Source organism: Siphateles boraxobius, unplaced genomic scaffold, assembly GCF_051911475.1.
Source record: "Siphateles boraxobius isolate OS27281-9 unplaced genomic scaffold, OSU_SipBor_1 130, whole genome shotgun sequence".
Lineage (NCBI taxonomy): Eukaryota > Metazoa > Chordata > Actinopteri > Cypriniformes > Leuciscidae > Siphateles > Siphateles boraxobius.
Window position 1 is genome coordinate 10,049,353 of NW_027508734.1, and position 24,935 is coordinate 10,074,287.

General features: G+C 37.5%; 2 protein-coding genes across 4 annotated transcripts in view; both read right to left on the reverse strand.

Moving 5' to 3' along the window:
* Positions 1–24: 24 nt before the first annotated feature.
* On the reverse strand, positions 25–22,250 carry mta2 (metastasis associated 1 family, member 2). 2 transcript variants are annotated; one of them, XM_077227842.1, is made up of 18 exons: positions 21,773–22,250; positions 13,491–13,558; positions 12,421–12,514; positions 9,523–9,640; positions 9,312–9,375; positions 7,968–8,085; positions 7,645–7,747; positions 7,443–7,542; positions 5,321–5,509; positions 5,146–5,220; positions 5,000–5,058; positions 4,185–4,285; positions 3,934–4,073; positions 3,473–3,701; positions 3,273–3,362; positions 2,216–2,334; positions 1,989–2,131; positions 25–1,916 (listed from the first exon to the last, which is right to left on the reverse strand). In XM_077227842.1, the coding sequence occupies exons 1-18, from the start codon at positions 21,798–21,800 to the stop codon at positions 1,763–1,765; spliced, it is 1,992 nt and encodes a 663-aa protein (XP_077083957.1). In that variant the 5' UTR covers positions 21,801–22,250; the 3' UTR covers positions 25–1,762. The 2 variants fall into 2 exon arrangements, with proteins under 2 accessions (XP_077083957.1, XP_077083958.1); XM_077227843.1 differs by having other exon boundaries at positions 2,045–2,131; positions 21,773–22,231.
* An 856-nt stretch (positions 22,251–23,106) lies between these two features.
* eml3 (EMAP like 3) overlaps positions 23,107–24,935 on the reverse strand; it is a 39,172-nt gene continuing 37,343 nt past the window's right edge. For both annotated transcript variants that reach the window (XM_077227845.1, XM_077227846.1), the window contains 2 exons: positions 24,460–24,590; positions 23,107–24,212 (listed from right to left, as the gene is read on the reverse strand). In XM_077227845.1, the coding sequence (XP_077083960.1) occupies positions 24,003–24,212; positions 24,460–24,590 (341 nt within the window). In that variant the 3' untranslated portion in view covers positions 23,107–24,002. The remainder of the gene's footprint in view (positions 24,213–24,459; positions 24,591–24,935) is intronic.

Genomic DNA, 24,935 nt, shown 5'->3' on the forward strand with positions numbered 1-24,935 from the left:
CTAAAGAAAGATGAAAATGTCCTGTTTAGGACCACAAACAAAAAAATCTTTATTTTCTTATCACAAGATACATTAAAGGATACAGAGACACTGGAATATTAAAAAAAAGTTTGAGTTGTGAGTAGAAAGAAACTTGTCATTGATTTGACAAAACTGAAATCCTTCACACCCTTGGATCAAACCCTAAAATCAACCAGTCTCCCTCCCAAACGCTTTCCCATTATGGAGATCAATGTTAACATGTATTTTTTTTTTCACGCTTTGCCAAAATATTGTAGGGTCACAAAACCCCTTCATAAAAAACTGGTGACACTTAAAAGGGGACAGGTTAACATTTATTTGTGTCTTTAGTGTGCAGTGCACGCTCCATTTGTTTAAGAAACATTACAAAACCCCTAATGGGGGGAACAATTTACAATGAAATTTTGTGTTGATGAACCTCAGCAAGCCAGGAAATCTGTCAAAATGCCCAACCGTTCAGCAAAAAAAAAAAAAAAAAAAAATGACAAGAAAAAAGCTTAATCATAAGGTGGAAATATGCATCAATATTACCCTATAGTTGAGCCATGACAAGGAAAACTCAAAAAAAGCTTTTCTATCTCTCACTGGATCCAGTTTACAAAAAAAAAAAAAAAAGTCATGGGGGAAGTATGAATCAACATCAGCCTATATCGAGTCATCACTAGAAAAACATCTTTTCCCTCTCTCATTATCTACAATTGCTATAATTAGCTTCCCAGTAGCCCACAATACCATTATAACACAAATGCTAGTGCGTTAACATGTTTGGAAAAAGAGCAGAAGTGGAAAACAAATTTTTATGGCTTTGTTCAAGTTGTTTATGGAAAAAGCTCAATTATTGAGGTACAAAACAGGCCAAACTGACTGCAACATCCAACCTCCTTTTAGAGACCACCTCAAACCTAGATTCGCCTTACATTCATGAACACCTTCAACACTTTACTAAAGCCAGAAGCCTTTCTAAATCATCAAAAATGTGTTTTCATTCTAAGACAAGCTTTTCAGCTAGAATCCTACAAGACCTTCAAATATCACTGACTGGAGTAGCTACACTGCAGGAGTTTTGGATCCATAATCACAATAAACAATATTGTCTGAAAAACCAGGTCGCTATCAATAAACACCAACCCAACTGCAGATCCGTTGTATAGCGAGTAATACTTTTGCTGTAATGCCTTCCATCTTTTCACAATTCAGCAAGGCCTGAAAGGCTGAAATAAAAGGAGCAGCGCAATCATTTATTTGTCTATTTAGCATGAAAAAGGGTGATTTTAGTTTTTGACACAAGCAACCTAAGAAATTAAGAAAATGATGGTAAAAAGACCACATACTCCCTCACACATTTAAATCCCACTTTCCATACATACAAGAATCAAACTCTTGAAAAATCTTGTTAATATTTATACAAATAACGACAAAACTGGAGAAAAATAAAGTGTGCTTTTACACCATCTTAGAATGAACATGATTCACTTTAAATTACACAGTTAAAAGAATTTGCAATTAAAAAAAGCAACGGGACAGCAGGGCATCGAACCCTTAAACTTCAACACTGGGAGTAAAACGCTTTGAATTCAGGTGTATGCTGGTGTAAGAGTATGCGGTACGTCATTTTCCCGTGAGCGTGGTTGTGCATATGGGATTCGGGGGGGACAACAGAAGACGAGGAATGAGGAAGAACAGCTGATGATTGGTGGGTTTAACATGCTCTGGCAATGGATGTGGTCTACTGGAACATCGCTCAGTCCTCCAACACAATTGGCTCACTGGTGCTGGAAGGTAAGATGGGTATGGGAAGTGGCCGGGGTGGGACCGGAAGTTTGACTCTGACCGGAAGGTGTGGTTTTCTGGCCGCCCGCCTCATTTCTGCCTGAGTGAGGTGTTTCCTCAGGGCTCTGTGAATCACACACTTGGAATTAGTCCCAGGTAAAAGCAAAACATGACATTAAGATGTTTTTGAAACATACCTGGTGTCTTTCGTAGCCACAAACACCACAGGATTTGGAGCATCTCCTTGACTGACCTTCTGCCTCTTAATGACTGACTGGTTGGCTGCTCTCATTCCCGATGCGAACGGCCTTCCATTGGTGGAGAAAGAATGACCTCCAGCCTGTAGCCAATGAGAGCGCTTAGATCTATGTACACTATTTTCTACCTGTGAGAAGGTTAATGTATATTTGTAAGGAATACTCACGTTGTCGAAGGGCCTCTTGCCCAGTAGGGCGGATGCGCTTCGAGGCTGGTTGACCTGGTTACGGTTGATTGGTGTTGGAGCACCTCGAGGTGCTTTGAGTTTCAAAGGAGCTTGAATAGCTAAAGAAAAGAGCATAATAACCCTTAATATTCAAACATGAATTCAAATGATCTGTATTTTTTTTAGTTTCAAGAAACATTGTGCCAAACAATTTAATTCACTTTTAGGTCTAATTTTCCCACCATTAAAGGGATAGTTCACCCAAAAATGAATATGTTGTCATCAGTTACTCACCCTCATGTCATTCCAAACACGTAAGACTTTCATTCATTTTCGAAACACAAATGAAGATATTTTTATTAAATCTGACTGATTTGTCCCTCCATTGACAGCTACGCAACTACCAATTTGATGCTTCCAAAAGCTCATAAAGAGATTGCAAAACTAATCCATATGAATTGAGCAATTTAGTCCATTTTTTCTGAAGAGACTCGATCGCTTTATGATGAACAGAGTGAATTTAAGCTTTTATTCACATAAAGATAAATAGAACTTCAACTGTACTTGCTTGATTTGCGAGAACAAAACTTGTGGAATGCTCAGATTGGTTCTCGCACATCAAGCCAACATGCTTGAGCTTCTGTTTACCACGACTAATGTGTGAGTTGATGAATGTTTATATTTAAATAACAGCCTAAATTCAGTCTGTTCATCATATAAATTGATCGTGTCTCTTCAGAAAATTTGGACTAAACCGCTCGATTCACATGGATTAGTTTTACGATCTCTTTATGAACTTTTTGAAGCGTTAACGTGGTGGATGCGTAGCTGTCAATGGAGGGACAGAAATCTCTCAGACTTCATTAAAATATATTCATTTATGTTCCAATAATAAATGCAAGTCGTTATGGGTTTGAAATGACACGAGGGTGAGTAATTGATGAAAATTTTCATTTTTGGGGGAACTAACCCTTTAATGATGATCCGTGTAATTTAATTTGATAAAACAACGCTTTTATATCACTATTTTGGTTTTGATGTAATGATGAAGCCATACCCAATTCTTTAACTATATTGATGAGGGACGGTCGAGGAATAGTGCGGTTCTTCATAGCACTCTTTGCTGCTTTAGGAAGTCTTATCATACCTAAAAGAGAAAAAGAGGCAGTCAAAACAAAATCTGGAGATAAAAGCAATAAACCTTTTTTTTAAATCCCCAGATGAAAACAACAACAACGACAACAAATGTTTGCTCACACTCTGCTTTGACAGCATTGGAGTTAATGGAAGCGTAGGGGCGACGGGCTGCTCGGCGGGACTGCAGGATGTCCTGGCACACTCGACGGGCGATTCGAGTGAGTTTGGTGGTCTGCAGGATGAAGGTCTGCCGATTTTTAGCCAGAAGTTTAGCTCTTCCCGCACTGCTGGTAAACGGGGACATGCCCTGTACCTCCTGGCGGGTCATGTGACCACGTGGAGCTGCATCCTATTGGAAAGACACATCTTGCTCATTGTTTGGTAATTTTCTGTTTTCCATTTAGTATTTTTTTTTTAAACAGTGTCTTTAAAATGTTTGGCCTGAAATAAACTAGCCAGAAAGATGATTAATGAAACTTACAAGATATTTCCATGTTTGTTAGCATTAAACCCTAATATTTTTTAAAATACAGTAATCATTGACAATAGGTACATGAAGGAAAAAGACAGGATTCTCATACTGAGCCAGTTCTTGTGGCGCCCTCTAGTTGAGTGGGGGTCTTAAGACCGCCATACTTCTTCCAGTAAATCCAACAGGATGCACAGAGTCTGCACTGCATGTTGGGAGGGCCCCATGCATACCACTGCTGAGACTGGGCAGCTGGAGGAGTAACAAGTACAACTGATGAATACACTTGTTTTAATATACAGGATGTTTGAGCTTATATCTAAATAGAAGCCATGGATGTGTACAGTGACTTGATTTACTCACTATGGCAGCTTTCACAACTGAGGCCTTTCTGGTAGCCTGTGGCACCATTTATGCCAGGTTTATTTCCAGGTGCCATGATCTGATTGGGGTTGGGCTTGGTGCTGAAGGAGAAAACAAAATTTAGATTCTCAAAAAGCAGACACAAACATACTACAAGAAAGAGTCTGATAAGTTGGTTTCATACAGCTAAAAAAATAAATAAAAATTTTCAAACTGTACACTAGAATAGATAACATTAGCATAGCATGAAAAGTAGCTATTTATGTTATGTTCAACCATAAGAAATTCATCAAATTAATCAGTGAAGACTTCTACATTGTTACAAAGTAAAAATCTATATAACAAATGCTGCTCTTTTGAACTTTCTATTTATCAAATAATCCTGAAGAAACTATCGCGGTTTTTACATAAATATTAAGCAGCACAATCTTTTTTTAAATATTGACAAGAAATATTTCATTAGCACCAAATCATCATATTTGAATGATTTCAGAAGGATCATGTGACACTGAAGACTGCCGTAATGATACTGAAAATTCAGCTTTGCATCACAGGAATAAATTACATTTTAAAATATATTAAAACAGAAAATCATTATTTTACATTTATTTCACTGTATTTTTGTTAAGCAGTCTAGATGAGCATAAGATACTTATTTCAAAGCATTACAGACTCCAGACTCTTGAATGGTAATTCTCTCTCTAAATGACATGGGATGTGTGCATTTATTAATGAAAAAGAATACTAACGATTTGTGCCATATATTTGAAAAAGTGCCATTTATATTCAGAAGTGCAGTGACAGTAAATACTCACTAGGTGGGGATGTACACCTGCTTCAGCTTGCTGTCAGCCTCTGCTGCCTTTAGTCTTTTCTGGTGGGTAAAACAATTAACTTGATTCAGATACACATTCATATGCATGAAGAAAAGTTCATTTTAAAGGCATGCAAAGCTTCTTACCTGCTGAATGTAACGGTCAGTAGTCTTCCACATGTAGTAGAACTGGACCACACTAGCTAATGACTTCCAGGGCAACTGCAGTTCAACAACAAATATACATTTAAATCATTTGAACTTTCCCAAATAGTGCAGTTTGTGTGAGAGCAAATGGTCAATTATGGTGTGGTAAACTCACAAAGTCTTGGCGAATGTCATTGAAGTCTTTGCCGTATTTCTCCAGAGCCTCCTCGAACAGCATGGCTTCTGAAGCGCTCCACTCCTCCATCTCGTCCCTGCACAGCACCGGGCCACCCTGCGGCACCAGCGTGGACATTGCCTTGGCCAGGTCGTAGCCGTTCTTCTGCAGAGTGTCCATGGCGTGGAACTACAGACAAACAGGACAGTGTGAATAAATGTCAGATGTAGGTTTTTCACGGTACAGTCAGTAGTCGGTAGTAACTAGGGCTGCAGCTATCGATTATTTTTGTAACCGATTAATCTAGCACTTAATCGATCGATTAATCGAGTTATCGGATATTTTTTTGTGTGTGTTTTATTAACAGAATAGTTATATTAAACTTGTGTCTATTTCAGTTAAAGCTGTTATAAGTTATATACTATAAGTTATATAGTATGCAAGTTATAAAGCTATCTCATATGTGAATTTTCCTTTAAGATGTTATAATATAACCACTCTAAGCATCTAAGCATATTTGTGTATTCTGGTAGTTTAACGCTGAAGAAGAGCTGTATCGTGACTTGTTGTTGAACACGCAGTAAAAGCTGACGCACTTTTTGTTCCGTGCGTTTTAACTGAAAAATTAGTATTCTGAATCTTTATTAAAAACCAACAGGCTGGGGACTTTCATTTTTTGTTGTTGTCTGTAACTATTTGGCAGACGTGAAATAGAAATAAGGTCTCGCAAAGACTGCAATACAATATTTGTTCCTCCATCACGTCCCGGTGTGTACAGTGAATGCATGCTGAAATTATTGTTGCGTGGCTACATAAAAGTTTAAGCATATGTGATGCATTGGTCTGACTGGCGTGTGTGCCTGTGTGTGAAGGGGTTCTTTTTTTAGGCTATACTCTTGCAATTGAACGTGATAGTTACGTTTACTACTTAAAAATGTAATCAAAGCTAAAAATCATATCTAGTCAAACCGCATCACGACATCGCTACAAATACAGTATGGGATTAAAATCAGCGAACATCAATAGGCTTAGACTATATACGTTACCTTGTTTCAGCGAGTTAAGTGTATTAAGTCAATTAAGTGTGTAATGATCCCACACTTTAGATAATTTCTGCCGTTTATTTACATATTTATTCTCCGCCATCGCGCCAACTAAATTCAAAATATATGCTTCCTGAACAGGGCCGTGTGAATAAACGGTCTGTGTGAAACAATCAAATCCCTGCGCCCGCGCGTATAGTGCAATTTAACGCATAGGAATAGGAATTTAACGAGGCTTCGAGGCAGAGTTTTTGCCTCGAGGAATTTTTGTAATCGAGTAACTCGAGGAATCGTTTCAGCCCTAGTAGTAACACCAGTAAAATAGGTGAAACTGTACCAGTTTCGGTACCAGAGCAAACGGGCTGAATTAAGTACTTTACAATAATTGTCCCATTCTGTTTCGTCAGTTGGTTATCACAGTCAATCATCGCAGTCTCCGATTCAATCGCGCATTTAAAGGGTCATTGTTGCGGTTTAAGAATAAAAGTTGAACCAATGTTATGAAAAGAAAAAACTAAACTTGTTGTGAGATTGTAAATGGGAAACAAAGCAAGAGAAGATCCTCCCTTGATAATCACTAAGACTGTCAATCTCTAGTTCAAGCTCACTGAATTATGCACTCTCGTGAAAACTCCCATTATAATAAAAAAAGAAGTCTTAATTATACAATAAATCTTTTATTCACATAATGTTTACACTTTGTTGGTTATAATAACATTGTGCGTTTTCAGCGTTGTTTAGCGGATTCTGACTAACTTAATGAATAGCACCTCTGATTGGCCACTGCATTCACACACTCAACAGATATGATTGTGATTCATCACAATGCTCAACAATGGTAAAAAAAACGCTGTAAATAGAAACCTCTGACGCTCAGAGCGCGCTCAAAAAAACACAAACGAGAGCATTTAAAAGCAGCATCTATCAGCATGTACCGAATATACCCGGTACTCGTTTTTTCGAAGTACCGGTATGTTCTGAAAACCCTACACAACCCCTACAGTGTGAGTGAATGAATGAGGAATGCACTTTTATGAGTAGTTTAGGAAGAGATTGGTTGAATGCATCCATTCTCTCACCAGTGTGATGTCTCTAGATGCAGCCGCTGCGCTCATGTGCAGACTGGGTTGGCGGATAGAACTGCTGCAGTCTAGTGCACGTGCAAATGTACCAACAGCCCTAAAATGAACATAAAAACAAATCAAATCATGCTACTGCACAATAACATTTTAAAGCAGCAAAAATGGTCAGTCAAAAAAAAAAAAGAAGGGAAATACTAACCGTGCCACTACCAGGAATTGGTCTATCTGCGGATCCTTCAGCTGGTTATCAGGATCCCAAACCTTTGTCTCAAGCTTCTCCTGCACTCGACTGTCTAATTCAACTGATGAGACGGAAAACATTGTATTTACTAATTAACTTAATCGGTTTTGAATTAGACCTCCAACATCCAACAAGAAACTTTCCCTAAAATGTGTTCTGAAAATATCAAGGACTTGAAGTATTAATGCAATATTGTAATAAGAATCATGTCCAAGTTTTCAACATCAAAAGGAACATGTTTTAGTAATACCAAGGCGTAGAGACATTTAAAACCTTCTGACCTTCAGCCAGTTTGTCAGGGATCTCTGCCTGGTATTTGGATCCCACTCTGATCTCCCCCTGGTCAGCCAGCAGGGTCTTCTGCACCGGGTCAAACACCAGAGAGTAGAAGAAACAGTCCTGCAGAACAAACACACACGTTAGACAACACAAACACTTGATGCACTTGACTCATTTTAATCCAACAAAAGGTGCTTACTTTGATATAAAAAAGAGAAATATCTGACAGCAAGAAAAAAAAAAAAAGATCATTCAAAAGTTTGGGATCAGTGAAAGACTTTAAATAATTTATCATCACTGAAACAATAAATTTATCAAAAGGGAAAGAAAACATTTATAATAAATATTAAGCAGCACCTTTTTTTTTTAAATTATTAACGTTGTTTCTTGAGCACCAAATCAGCATTAGAATAATTTCTGTAGGACCATGTGACACTGATGGAAAAAAAAGCTTTTCGTTAACAACCGAAAAGGTTGTGAACATATATAAATTATTTTTGTAATAAACAAAAAAAGCAAAGTTAGCAAAAAGGCGAAAACATGACCTTTTGCCTAGCGATGTTCATTTTAGGTTTTTTCCCTAACGACAAGCGAAGCTCGTTAGCGATCATTAACCGTTAACAGACAATATTTTAAAATTAGAATTAAATTGAATTAAATTAAAATAGATATGTGTCTGTGACTCCAGGAGGGGTTTATGTTTACATGCGCAAATAGCAGCATAAACAACAGAATATGAGGATTCACACATCGTCACATCACGCAGATGCAGCGCTTAGAATGAAACCATTTATAAAAGGAATAAATATGCAAACGCAAATATACATATCAGTTACTTAATTAAAGGTAGGGTAGGCAATTTTAGAGAGGCTAGCAATAGCAAGCTAGCTTTGAAAGCAAGAGATCAGAGCGTACCCCCTTCAGAGCGTCTCCAAAGCCTTGCCTCCTTCAAAAAAAATGAACACACACAGCCAGAGCAGAGTCTGCAAAGCCTCATGAGAGAAGGCATTAAAACTACATCATGTCTCAAAGTACATAACATTACAATAATAATTAACGTGAGCAGAGGTATGGAAATACATAACTCTGACAGGCAGGACATCGTATCATTGCATTCAGACCAAATTAAATTACTTATTTAGATAGTACTAATCGGTTGAAAATTCGTACTGTCGGTTAACGGTTAACCAGTTAATTATGATCATGCCTACTTTTGACAGATTTTGTGAGTCACTCTAACAGGGTTGTCATGTTTTGGCCTCTCTCTAAACTATGGCTCGTGGTAGCTTTGTGACAATCCATGAAAAACTACACAGGGAGATCTTGTACTGCAGGTGGACACTTACCTCTCTCTCTAAGTAGCCAGTTAAAACATCCGTCTCATTCAAAAGTGTGACGTTGCATTTTCCTCTGCATAAAAACAATAATACACAGTATAAACAGGACTATCAATACAAATCAAATACCTTACATATGGAGCCCGAGTCTGGGTTCTGATGGGATTATATAATTTAATCCTGAGATGTTTGTGTCTGTAAACAGCGTGAGTGTATTTACCGTATGTGCGTGGCCGGAAGAGACTCAAACTGTCGAGACAGGAATAGTTCTCTGTGCTTAAGCTGGTGTTTCTGCTGTTCTGAGGTTGAAGGCTGCTTGGACTCCTCATCAAAGTCTCCTAAAATACACACACAAACATGAGTGTAATGTTAATGGCCTCAATTAGGTCTGATGTGAACCAGCTGCCTTTCAGAACACACACACAGACCAAATCTTAAATTTACACATCACTTTAGGTTATTAGTAATGGTTGCAATCAATTTCACACTCATTCAGAAACAAGTAAATTGAATATCCTTCATGAGATCTGGTTGACTTATAAGGGAAGCAAACCATTATAATTGCAGGTCAACTCAAAATTACTTGAATCCATTTTAAAAACATTTCTTTTAACACAGATTTACAATGGCGATAGAGATATTTCTTTAATAGATGCACGTTTTAAGATGAGGAGACCTGGCAGGACTTTATCAGACGATCTGACCAGACTCCACCCCTGCACAGAGCCAAAGGAAACCCTGTCAATGAAGAGGGCGGGATATCAGACCACACCCCTTTCCATTAACCCCTCCTGCCACCCCGGTGGCCCTGCCCCCTCCTTTCTCTCCCCTTGGCCAATGCGTCCCTGCCAGCTTTACTGGGAAACCCTGTGTAACAAACCTGAGGCGCCCATCCCCCCATTGAGCAACAACCCCCCCCCATGCAGAAGTACGCATTTAAAAAAAAAAAATGCCACAAGCTCTCTCACACACACACACACACACACACACACACACACACACACACGCTCAAGACACATACGACAAATCCATCATACATGCACAGCCTCAGAGCCAAATGCACGCGCACACATACATGCATTTATTAACACTTTCACTCCACAAAAACACCAGCCAGACAGTGTTAACCTAGTGTTAACCCTTTGAGCGCCATGGCCCGGTGGGTCCCATGAAGGCTCTTTTGTTCCAAGAGCACAGGGCGGATGGCAGCTGAGGATAAGCACAGAGGAGCCCATTCAGGAGGGGTGGGGGGGTAGAAGGAGGAAGATGGGCAGAAGGTAGAGAGAGGAGGAGGTGATGTAAATGGGAGCCCTGATCTTGTGTAACAGGGCAGTGTTGCTGCTGTAGTCGGCCACAACATAAAGAGGATGATTCGTTCAGTATTAAACGGGCAGCCAAGCAGACACTGACCTCTCATGACCGCAAAGGATTTGAACACTAACTGCCCATGTCAATGTAATAACCTTCTCGACCCAAACCTGACCCTACTCTGGAATGGATAGGTTAATGCACTGCACTGGCATAATTACAACTGGTTTATGGCAGTTCACGTACACTGAATTTACATAAAAATGAACCACTGATGCATGCATGTAGTTGAGATGAAGCATCTTTATCAAACATGTGGGATGCCAGCAGCTGTGATATAATGAATGTACATTTAGGGATGTTCAAAAGTAGATATTAGCAGCGTCTCATTTCGAAGGCTGCATCCTCCCGAGGGCGTATTTGTCAGCTGCATACGTCACTGAGGCGGCTTCATTTCTGCAAACTGACAACTACAGACCTTATCAGATGCTTTTCACAGAGCACACTTGCATAGGACGTGATAGTGTTAAAAAAACGCTATACAGAGAGTAACAGAGGGCATCAGTTTCCATACAATTTCAGATGCTGAGTTTACTAATGAGCATTCGCACCCCTCAAAGTTGGCCAAAGACCTGTGGATTTACCTGTATGTGTGCATAGACTAACAATAACATGAAATGAAAAGTCATTTCTCTAGGGCAACTGACAGTTACTCAACAAAATATAAGGATAAATATCGATAACCTTTTTTTGCACAAAACCAACAGTCCTCTAAACAATGAATGTGCTGATAACACTTCTGCCAAGTCCTTCTGTTTCTGCTGGGTGACTAGTAAACCATCTTGTCCATCCCTAATTATAATGGAAGTGATCTAGTTTTTTTTTTGCCTGTATAGATTGGTGTCCTTCTGCTAAATCCTTCTGTTTTCGACTTGTTGGCATATACACCTGCAGAACTCCACAGAAACCTCCACAGATTTCTGAAGAACAGAAATGCATGTCATTTTAAAATTCTACAAATGCACTGCCCCTTTGTCTGTCCAATTAGTGAATAAGTAAATATTTTGTCTAATCGATTACACCCTCAATCATCAATACAAGAGTGCAGTACACTAAGCTCAACTAAGACATTTGACCATATTTAGAGTAGGCGTGAAATGGAAATTGCAATAATATTTTCTTCCTTATTGTGACGTATATCTGAGTGAAATGGAGAGGGAAAGAAAATGTAAGGTGGGACTTGATTTTGTCCATTGGGAATTGACTGGATCATTGGGAATTGACTGGATCATTGGGGAATTGACTGGATCATTGTCGTTTGCTTATTGCAGCAATCTCATGTGAGTGAAAGGTAGCCATTATTGTCCCGATTCATGCTGTTGCACTTCAGAAAAAGAAAGGAATAGTCCGTCAATTTTGATTTCATGGTAACATTAAATCTATTCAGCAATATTCCACAGATTTTCCCTCAAACAAGTAGAAATTTAATTCTGAGACTCATTATAGGTCATAAGATTATACAGTAGTATGGTCAACAAAAACCATAGGAAGATCAGGGATTTGCTTCACCATTCAGATTGAAGACATAAAATGTATAAAATTAATGGCTATATAATATGCAAGTCTGACTTCATATATACATCGGATCGATCCTCTTTGGTGCCTTAAAATCGGCTTCCAGTGTGCCCGTCCTGGTGTAAATCCTGGTTGATGTTTCAATGCAAATAGTACATCTACATAGCGACACTTTATCTTAAGTGTGAAGACGAGACGTGAACTCAAAAGAAGACTGAAACAGTCAGTTACTCACTTGCATTGCTATCGGCCAAAGTGTTGAGGTTGGCAGATATATCTCTCCGCCTGAAGAGACAGACCACCTTTGCTTCTACATTTCCATTGGCAGTCTTGGGGGAGACAAGCAGCAAGAAACAGTGTGAGAAAGACTAAATACAAAAATAACATACAGCCATTTTCTCTATACAATGTGTGAAATAAGTACCTCAAGTTCTATTACTGTCATGTCATGGACTCATAGTTTTAGTATAACTTCAGAGGGAACTACTTTCATCAAGTCAAAGTGGGACTGAATGACACTGCCTATGATTTACAAGAAACTGTATCAATATTTAAGCAGTATTAAGATATAAGCGATAAGCAATATTAAGAGTCCTGTTAATAACTACATTTCTACTAATTTTCCAGCACTGAAAATTAACCACTCTATATTGAAATCTTACTCAATGCAACATGTCGTGGGTCAGCGTTGTGTATATTCAAGACAAAACTGAATTCTGACAAACATATATACATATTGAACAAAGACACCACTTCCATTAGTTTACCCATCCTGCTGAGCTTCACAGTCCTTCAAAATGAGGTTACATAAAAGTGTTTTTAATCCCTGCTCCAGGAAACAGGCCTGTGTCATTCTCAGCATTATATAAGTCTCTTATGGCTGGGTCTTCAACCCAAACAGCCCAGGTTGCATCGGCAAACAGCAGCACGATGGCTGAGCATTAGCAATGCACAAGAGAGGGGAGCAGGTGACAGAGACAGTCTGTTACGCTGTCACGAGTGACAATGCATTAGCGGAGATCTGGCATATGTCAATCATCCATGTACAGTGTAATGTTCAAATCTCTGCACATGCTGATTGATGATGCATGATAAATGATTGGCAGACATCAAAAGCCCCAACCAATCACAGTCAGTCTGACTCGAGTCAGCTAGGTCACGCTGGTCAAAAATAGCTTAAGGCCAAATTAAAGCAAAAAAAAAAAAAAAAAAAAAAAAAAAACACCTGCATGCATCAAGGAAAAAGCAATATTTTTTCTTTTAGATTACGATAATTGATTAGATGGAACATGTTCCAAAACTCACCTTGTTGAGTTCTTCTATTCGGCGGATCAGATATGGATTACTGGAGGAGTTTTCAAAATACACATAATCTGCAGTAGACAAAAGAAACCATCTGTAAGTGACACATCACTGAGTTTCATTTCTTAAAGACGTGTGTGTACTAGACGTGTTAATATTTCGTAATTAGACTAGTTACTTTTTTATTGATTACATAATTACATTTTTCATAATTACATTATTCACATAATAGCAGTAAAATAAATCGTTCAGAATTTATTTATTATTTATGTTTTAAATTTTCCTTTCTAAAAAAAAAACATCGCTAATATACATTCAGAAAGTCTTCTAGTTTTGTTAAATTGCATACACACAGACCAGCCACTAGTCAGGTGGCTATAATTACATGGAAAATTGAAAGGCCACAAAGGATTTCACAACTGGATTTACAGAAATCATTTCACTTTTAAATGTTTTCTCCACAATGCAATATTGTATTTCTAATCAGCTCCTGACGAACATTAATTATTATTTGAATTATCACTCTGCAAGTCATTTAACAATGTATTGCTATGTATTTTGGAAAGCTTTTTTGTTTTATGATTTATTTAATCATTAGCTTTTCATTAAACTCACAAACCCCCTGCAGTTACACCTACAGAAACCCTGACATAATGTTTAATGCACTTATACTTTCTTTCTCCTTGTATCAATATGGTACAAGATTATCCTATTAAGTTCATTGTGATAAAAGAGTTAGGTCAAAATAATTTAAAAGAAGTGTAATGTGCAATGAATTACGTTACTAGCTTAAATTTTTCTCATGTAATTTGGAATCAGTAAATGACTACAATTTGTGACTGATCTACCCAGCAGTGACTATGTTGTGCATATATTAGGGATGCTAATGATTAATCAACGATCGATTAATTGTCGACAATAATTTAATTGATAAAACTCATTAGAGTGCATAGTTTTGAGGTGTGCAAAACACGTGCAGCAGACACACGAGGAAGAGCAAGCGTGCCGTAGTTACATATTTTAAATGTATAAATGTCTTCAAGCCATGCAATGGATTAGGTAGGCTAGCCATTTATTTTGAAACATAATTAACTAAGGGTCCAAAAACCCTCCAAACAAGTGATTTTAGGGAACATAAGAAATGTAAATACCACAATAAAAGTACATAGAATAAAAATCAAGTAAGATGAGATCCTAGCACGCATTTCCTAAAAGCATCATAAGCCTAAGTAGATCATACAACCACCATTGCCACCAATGATCTCCACGATCATCTTAACTCACAAAGCTTTTGAGAAACGCAGCCCTGGTTGATGAGTGATTCCAGCATTGTTTCAGCTGTGTACTCATATTCTATGGTGCACGGTAAATTAAAACCTGTCAAACTGAGCGATCAGACCAAACCAATCCAAGCGTGCACCAGCTGTAAAACAGTGTCTGATTGGTCTCTACACATCGGCCATACTAGGGCTGCACGATTTGGGGAAAATGTCATATTGCGATTATTAAGGTCAATATTGCGATATAATAAACAAATGGTTTCATGAGTCAACTTGCTTGGTTCTCAAGTAAAATGCACACACAGATTAGTGATAATGCTGAAATGTGTATTTCTCAACTCAAGCTAGCAACAACTAAATGCAGTGTTTTCAAATTAAAATAATATTTTTTTACAAAATTAAATAGTGACATATTTGCATTACTGCAAACTTGTTATTGTCTCAATAGTACAATAGTATAAAATAAATGTCATATTTACCTGTGCCCTTACTGTCTAACAGGTAGGACATACAGAAATTGAACAAAGTTATCAAACAGTCTGCACTGGATAAATTAAATATAGACTAATCCTTATTAAAGCTACAAAGGTTATTTAGTCAAGAACAGTCAGTAATTTTCTCTGTTCCCTTTGTTCTTTAACTTTACTGACAAAACGTTTTATTGGCTGCTGTCCCTTTAAGACCAGCCGCTGCTGGTAGAGACGCGGGTCTCACGCACGCAGCGCACCTCATTCTCTCACAACTCTTCACGTTCATCATAAGACTGCTCTTATGTTATGAAGATACTCGACAAAACAGAAATTTTTGTATAATTAGGTGTTATTGTTCGTTCAAGCTCGAAAGAGAACTGTATTCCGGCATGCTGTTCTCTTTTTTTTTCTTGTTGCGCATGAATGGTTTAAAAGCATTTGCACGAATAAGAGCGGGATCATATAATGTAACAAAAATTTACGGATGCTGTTGATTGCGTTAAATATTTGATCAATATTTAATCAATTTAACGTGTTAACAGCCCAAATTCATTTATTCCATAAAAATCGAAGCATTTTGCGCCATATAATCGCATAGGCCTGACATCGCGATTGCGATATGATTAATCGTGCAGCACTAGGCAATACCCACCCACCACACACAAACAAAAACGTGGCACAAAAGCATCATGTGTAATGTTTACCCATGCATCAGCCGCGCTTTTTCATAGTTTGGTCTCTAACTGAAACAAATATGCCTGTTGTATTCTGCTAGTTGAGACCGTTTCATCGATATTGAACACAAGTCTAAGATATATGACAAGTGTATCTGTTAATGTACGATGATTTACAGATCACATTTTCATGTAAAGCAGTTTATTTATTAAGCACAAATTAAAATTTAAGCAAATTTAAAAGCACTTGTTAAGTGATGGTCATTTTCCCAGCCCAGCTTCTAAGCTTTAAAACGACACACATTTTATGTTGGTTAAGCAAGTGGTTGAGAACTTAACTTATATTAGTACTCGTTTGAGACCCGTCAATGATCGAAATTGACAAAAATACCCATCCCTATTTCAAAATCTAATGTTGAAAGGCAAAATAACCTTATAAAATTCGTACACTACACGGTTGGGTACATCATATATAAGCACATAGCATAGAGTATACTAGTGCGTCAATTGGGACAAAACTTAAGTTTCAGTGCCCTTTAGATTGTAGCAAATGTAGCCCAAACGGAAAAATAGGAGAAAAGAGCATGACCATTAAATATCCAATATCGACCAATATTGATCAAAAAAAAATGTAAATAAAAAAAAGTCTATAATATAAGCCGATAAGTGATATGGTTTCTATATGTTGTGCATTCTTAATGATCATTCCAATTCCAACGAACAGAAACACCTGTTATTCACAAAGTTCTACACAACCCTTTTCATATATGGAATATTCTAGCCTAGTTGATTTGAATAATGCTTTTATTTACCAGCAGAAAAGTAGCCTATTCAAATCTAAAAACGTGGGGAAAAATACAGATTCCATCACTAAACACATGAACAATCCAATAATTTGCATTTTTTTGCAAGAGATCCATAATCATACAGAAAGTGACATGAGCAATGGTATGGGTCAATATTGAGAGCACATATGATGAGGCACAGTCAACAGCCTGTTCACTGAACGAATCACTTCGGTTATGTAATCACTCTCTCTCTTCTGGTCCGAGTTGGTCAGCTCTGGACGTTTTGGTAAACGTTGATCTTTGATCGGACTAACGCTTTCTTTTCTTGCCTCTACTCAGCCATGTTCTTAAGTTGTGCCACAAGGGATAAATCAAAATGGAGGTCTCTCTCCCAAGTTCATGAGCTTCATCAATCAGAGAGACCGAGCCACATGGATCAATAATTTCCCTTAAGGAGAAACAGGGTCTAGCCATCTGCTCTTCAAGCAGGGATGTGCTGTTTTGTTAGCTCATGGCATCTGGTATTAAGAGACCCCTAAAAATTCACTGAGGCTTGGAGATACTGACAGGGACAAAAATAGCATAGAAGTAAACCTATGGTTGAAATGCATAATTTCTGGGTTACTGGCATTACTAAACAGAATATCAAAAATTATGGTTTTCAAACAGGTTTCCTGAACAATCCCCTGCTCTCCTATTAGTTAGAGAAACAGATCCAGTCCCGTTTTAAACTCATAACATCTGCTAAGCTAGTGTTATTACACGGCTCTGTGGAATGCTTGATTCTGATTGGTCAATCGCTTTGAAAACAGATAACAGGCTCATCCGGGTTACTGAATTCAGCAGCGCTACACACTTGCTAGGAATGTTTTTTCCTCTTGGAAGTTTTGCGTTCGAGCTAATAAAATATCTAGTCTCAGATCAATATTTCATGTCTAATTATTTACTTATGTGGCAAATAGCCAAGTAATAAGCGGGCCGGGGTAATGTACATACATCCGGTTGTTAACGCAGAATAAACCCCTTCAGGCTGATGCAGGTCCTGATCACCATGTCGAGTTTTATTCTGCGATAACAACCGGATAGACGTGCATTATCCCTTACTTGATGATTTGGGCTGGTCAAGATGCTGAAAAAAAATTAATCAGGTTTTTAAGCGTTTACACATTTTGAGGAGAACATTTTCAACTTACAAATTGCTTACTTGGTTGTCACTAGGGCTGGGTAAAAACAAGAATTTAAGTTAATCGCGTTAAGTTAAACATTTTAAGATCTGTCCTGCCATTCGCACTATCCATTCGATAGTGAACATTCCTGTTTCTAAATATTTTAGTGAATTTTGAGTCAATCTCTCTCGTGTAAAATAAGTGTTCATTTCAATTCAGCATTTGTATGCATCTCTTTTGTTATCATTTTATGTGCATTACATTTATTGTCATTACATTCCTTTAGCTCAAACAGTAGAGAATATAGTGCCAGCAACGTCAATATCTTGGGGTTCAATTTCCTGGGAATGCATGAATGATAAAATGTACAACTTGAATCCAATGTCAGTTGCTTTGGATAAAACCATCCGCTCTGCTCTGGTTTCAAAATTGGCCATTCAAAAACTTCATTCTGCTTGATCACTAGTGTAAAGCATCGGAAAAAAAGCTAACTAAATGAAGTCACTGTGTTGGTTGATATGATAAAAATATCTGTTTAGCAGTATGAGCTCATATAGAGCAGGATCCTTATTTACCAGACCACACAATGTCACCTGATATATGTCCACATGCACATGACCAGAATTTTCTGCCTGCATCACTACACAAGTATCCTCTTTGCATCTTTATTAGAAGTCTCAATTAACACCCCATGATAAACAAAGAAAGCTTCACTGAACCAAAACCATCTCAATTATAGTCCTGGTTTGAAACACTTCAATTCTCTCTTGCTGACAAACAGAGCAGTTACATCTTGCCTTGTTTCAACTAAATGCAACACAAAGGAGAGGAAGCCCTTATCCTTTAGCATGCTTACTGTTACAGTAACATTTGCTAGTTACTGAACAGTGTGCCAAGTTTGCATAATAGTAGAGCGACATTCAAACCAAGAGTTCAGAGGCACAAGTGTCCCGGACAAAACTGATAGAAACATGGATTCTAGTGGTCAAACACTTGTGGTCTAGTGGATCTCTCAAAGCGCAATGTCAATGAACATATCTACATTCACATTACATTTATTCATATGTCAGATGCTTTTATTCAAAGCGACTTACAAATGAGGAATACAACGAATCAATGATAACTAGACACCAGTGTCCGAGAGGGTCGACAGGTATATAACGCCAGTATTCAAATTATTGACCGTAAAGGACTTTAGAAATTAATTATTATTTTACACATTTAGAATTCACTAAAAAGACTGAAATTAGAAACTTTATTATTCATTGACAAGGCTGTTGGTAGAATATAAAGTTGCAGTGTGACAGAAGTACCGACAGATATTTTCTTCTGTATTGTGAAGTACATCCAAGAAAAAAGGATAAACGAAAAATAAATGATGGTTGTTGATTGGGTGGAGGCAGATTTGAATGCGAGCTTGCAGTTGATTGTAATAAATTGGCGGGGTTTAAACACACCAAATGATTGGAGAAGTCTGTTGTATTAATGAAGATTTTCATTACATATTATATAATATATTTTTATAATTCACATTTTCATTAAAAGAATTACGAGGTAAAAAAAAACATGCACAAATTAATCGTTCACAATAGGATCAATAACGTGCATTTAGGAAATAAAAATGTATTTTCATGCAGACTTTAAACACTTTTGTATATAGGCCAATCAGACAGAGTTATTGTCAGATGCCGACTTTCTCAAAATGGCCAAATATCAAACCGATAGTGTAGCACTACTCAGCAAATATTGGCTGATATGTTGTTCTATCAGTAATGTATTCTATAAAGCCGCTTCAGATTCAAAGAGGTGAAATGTAGGAATGCAAGGGCTTCGGGCCAGAACATAAGGTCAAGTTCAATGACCTTAGCAGTACCTGACAGTGTAAGCCTCCCAAAACACTAGCAAACAGCACAGTAAAATGTATTGAAGTATCTGGCAAACCATAAAAAAATATCATTACATTACAATCCAAAATTGCATGATAACCAGCTTCTTAAAAGATTAGTACACCCAGAAATTGATTCTGTCATCAATTATTCACCCAAATGTCGTTCCAAATCTGTAAGACTTTTGTTCAACTTCTGAACACAAATTAAGATATTTTCGATGAAATCTAAGAGCTTTCTGCGGCTGCCCCATATAGACAGTCTACTCAAACACCACTTTGATGCTTTAAAAAGTTCACGAAGAGACTAATCCATATGAATTGAGCGGTTTAGTCCAAATTTTCTGAGGAGACTCAATCGCTTTATATGATGGACAGATTGAATTTAGGATTTTATTCAAACACACACACATGAGTTCTGGCAAACAGAAGCTCAAGCATGTTTCGCTTGACGTGCGAGAACCAATGAGGTTCATTCTCGTGTTACGCAGCACGTTTGAGCTTCTGCATGAACCAGTGAGGTTTGTTATCGCGCATCAAGTTCATCATGTTCGGTTGAGTTTCTGTTTATGTTCGCTGATCAATGTTTATATGTGAATAAAGGCCTAAATTAAATCTGTTCATTATATAAAGTGACCGAGTCTCTTAAGAACAATTGGACTAAACCGCTCAATTTATATGGATTCGTTTTACTATCTCTTTATGAACTTATTGAAGCGTCTTAGAGGTATTTGCTTAGCTGTCAATGGAGGAACAGAAAGCTCTCAGATTTCATCAAAAAGATTTTTTTTGTGTTCTAAGATGGATGAATGGAGGGTAATGAATGGAGAGTAATCAATGACAGAATTTTCATTTTTGAGTGAACTATCCCTTTAATTGTATTAAACATTTTAAATGACCGATGTTGTGAGCAGATGCAGACTGCCTTCCTCTGAACCCAGTCTTGATAAGCTCTAATACATTTTGACAAGCGTGTAATAACGGAGTTTTTCGTCCAGAACTTCCCATCAAACTGCAACAACGCATCAATCAACAGCATCTGCTAAAGCAACACAGACTGATTGTCGTGACCTATTTACAGTCGATTCCCGGATTTAAGAAAATAAAAGCACTATAATGCACACCATGCCATGCTGCAATCAATGACGTTAACGCACATGCAATATTATTAGAAGGTAACGTTAAAATGCATTTCAATAAACAGTGAGGATGAGCATCTCTGACAATAGATGACAGCATACAGCATGTCAGAAGAGATGACAATGGGTATATTGCATACAGTATTGCATACTGAAAACTGTACCTGGACTTACTAATGCAACTATGCTATATCAGCTCAAATCACATAAGCATCTTCTGCACGTGTATGATCATTGAAATATTTCACGATCCATAAATGCACTTATATTCCCACTTATGAACTGAACTATTTGTTTCTCTTCACTGAACTCTTTTTCACGAACACCAAATCTAGGTAAAAAATGTCTAAATTTCCCCCTGATATCAGTATAAATTAACAATTATTTGACTTTATTTTCAAACGGGAAACAAAACCGAAAGTCCTTGCATCCCGTACTGTGAGACTCCCATTTACACTCCATATAATTCAGCTGTCAGAAGTTTGACAGAATGGCAGGGTTCAGGCAACGTGTGCGACAAAAACTTGAATGAAAGTCTTGAAAAAGTGAGTAAAAACCATCAAAAGTGAATAAACTAACGGACGGGTTTCCTCATAATTGGCTCATTTGCTTGCGGCGGCTAAATACTTGAATCGAAAACTACGAAAGAGTTTGCGACCCAATGCAAGTTTTTATATCCAAGTAATTTTAGAAATGACCTTCAATACATATATAAATAAATAAAACTGAGTTAACACAAAAGCCGCCGTAACGAAACTAGCCTAGCTCGCTTAGCAACGGGATTCCGCTCATTGTAACTAAGGCGGAAACAGCCGCTCGCGCTAATGCTAATGCTAACCCCCGCGAGCCTGCTGCTAGTGTTAGCCTCAACAATAATACTCACCTCCAACTCGGTACATGTTGGCCGCCATTCTCTCACTCTCCTAAACAAACCCAATAATCACGGATTCCCTCGTCGTGTAGGCAAAATGTGTATCCAAAACTGGTGCTGGTTCTTTTGATCCTCGCGTGTGCTGGCGTACTTCCCCCCGTCGCGAGACAAAGCCGGGACCCGGCACGGCGCTGCCGCTCTGGCGGGTAAAAGTTTAAAGTTTCCGCTACAATGTTTCTCCGGATGGTAAAAAAATCGCGTCTTTGTTTCGGCGCTGCGATAAAACTCCCATCGAAGCCCCTCTCAGACATTCACACTTCACACAAGCCCTTGATAGCCAGCCTATCTCTCTCTTTCTCTCTCTCTCACTCCACTCTTCCTCCCATCCTCCGCTCCCTGCTTCATCCTCCTCTTCTTCACCTCCGCTCTGTTTCACACACACATACACGAGCGCGCGCGCACCCCTTCTCCAACGTCATCTTCGGAAGCTAACGTCATTTAGATTTCGGCAAACTCATGTAAGACAGAAACTTGAGCTCCCGCTTTTTTTTAAAATGAAGATATTATGTAAAATTTTATTTTTCTAAGAAGCATACTGGGGAACATTTGTGGCAACAAGCTAATGTGGCTAGACTTATATATCAAATTGATTATCATTGATTTATTATTATTTTATTATTATTAGGCCTACGAATTTTATGTACACGAATTAATATGTATGAACGACACATACTGTTACGGCAGTAGTTAAAATAATATAATATATAAACACTATATATAAACTTTTCAGATCTATAATATATATACGGCTTAAATGGATAACATAGTATAAACAGTGTAAAAGTGAATTACAATATAAACAGTATAAAGAGGAATTACTATAAAACACACACACACACACACACACACACACACACACACACACACACACACACACACACACAGTTTTTAGCAATAAACAAGAAAACATTTGTTTTGCGTAGTTATTAAGTATATTAATGGATCTGAGGATATCAATAAAAAAGTTTATTTATTCATTCAACCCTTTCCTGCCAGTTGAAGGAAGAAACGCATATCTAGACATCTATAAAAGGTTCAATACATTAAATATATACTGAAAATGTATTTTTCTAGATTTTATGCAGTGTTCATCTGAGAACGTAAGGCAGAATCAGGTTAGGAGTGAAAACTGGTGCAATACTTCCCTCTATTGATTTACAGGCCGCATCACAGTCGCACATTTAAAAAAAACTCTAGCTAGGGGGCGTTGTGTGATACTAAAACTCTATTTCACTTCTGGAATCACATTAATTGCGAAACTGGAAGTACACACAGACAAAAAGCACTCTTATTTTAAAATTTATTGATTGATTAAAAATTACAAAAATTTCACATTGCTGAGAAAAGCTGACTTGATCCATTCAAGACCAGTCTTTTGGAAGTTTTTGGACAGAGGACATTTTCCTGACAGCTAATAAAGCAATGATTATCCTGCTGCTCTTAACACAATGCTTCACAGAGACACATGACTTATGGATAATAATGTAATGACACAATTATGCATGTAGTATTTAATGAAAAAAAAAGCAGTTTATTAAAAATAAGCACATGAAAGGCATTATGAAGTAAACAAGCACATGTAAACTTGGAAGTACACTGAAAATGATAAATGTGGAAACTAGAGATTATTTTATTTCATTTAATACATCATTCTCTCATCATGCATTGAATTGACAAAAAAATCACTATTGTGAGATTGTTATTTTTTTTGCCAAATGTGTGAATTTCAAATAAACTCTCAAGGCCCCAAAATTAAAAGAGAAAAATCTGTAATACATTTTTTGCATTAAGAACATAAAACATACTTTTCATCATTCTTTTTACCACCACAATTCTTTAGTTTTTTTTATATAATCGTTTTATATTCCTTTTGGTTTTGAAGTGCAATATGACATTTCTTTAAAAACAGAACCCCAAAAACAAATATCAGACACAATATGCTTTTTTTTTTGGCCATTAGTTTAGCCTCAACAGGGTAAAGTCAGTTCATGAAGAAATGTAGGTAGTGAATAGCTATGCATTAGATCTGACTTGTCAACGGTCAAACAACATTGTGACATGTTTTACAAAAGCTGGCATAACCTTCCAAATGCTTCATGATGGTGCAATAAGATATTTCCTCCTTGTTTCATTTCCTAGAATATCTTCATGCCTTTTCTCTTGATTCCTGGTATCTGTCCCTCTATGTGCCGTTTTCCGGAGAACAAGAGGAAGAGCGTACAGTAGAGGAAGAAGCTAGATGTTCCTTATTGTCTCCAGTCCCCGCCCCTTTAACTCGCCACTGGAGAATGCAGGTGTCTTTCCCGCCCAATGACAGGAGGTGAGTGTCATTATGCGTGAAACGAACGTTGGTCACATGACTGCCATGGCCCTCATACTTATAACTTGGAGCCTGACAGAGAAATCGGGGAATAAATTATTGATGTCTTGCAGTATAAGCAAACAGATTTTTGATCTGATGAAGTAAATATGAGAATTATAAATCTGCATTTTCTAACTCATTATAACATACAATATCTGACCTTTTAATACAACGTTAAGCATACAGAGTCTAATAAGATTTGTTTCATTTTATAAAGATCATATTTTTGACTCTCAATGAATATTGACTGTGTTCAATGGGAGTGGCAGTGACTAACCTTTAGTTTAGGACATGGATACTTGAACAAATGAACCTTACAGAAGTCATCGGCCACTGCCACCATACTCTTATTGTGCGAGCGACACAAGGCATTGATGTCTGTCCCATCTGATCCCTCGAGCCACACACCTAGACAGCATGACAGTTACATTTTATTACACTGTGGAATATACTGCATGCACATGCAGCTGGTGCTTACATACTACTACTCATAATGAGTTACATTTAAGGTACACCATGTAACTTTTTTGTTTAAAATTAACGAAAATTAAACGATGAATTAATAGGTCAACTGCGGCAACGTCTCCAAGACGCTTGAAGAAATTTTCCTGCAAAGCTAACTGAAAAACTATGTGCAAGTGTACCTGGACAGTTGTAGGTGCAAAGGGTGGCCACACCAAATATTGATTTGATTTAGTTAATAGAAGTTAATCGATAAATAAAATATATTTATGACATTATTTTTGAAAGCGT

Excerpts from the sequence above, each read along its gene's own strand:
- mta2 (XM_077227842.1), bottom strand. The coding sequence starts at position 21,800 with ATGGCGGCCAACATGTACCGAGTTGGAG. Across the intron at positions 13,559-21,772 it reads CAACATGTACCGAGTTGGAG|ATTATGTGTATTTTGAAAAC; the intron begins GTGAGTATTATT and ends TGTCTACTGCAG. Across the intron at positions 5,059-5,145 it reads CTGACCGTTACATTCAGCAG|AAAAGACTAAAGGCAGCAGA; the intron begins GTAAGAAGCTTT and ends TTTACCCACCAG.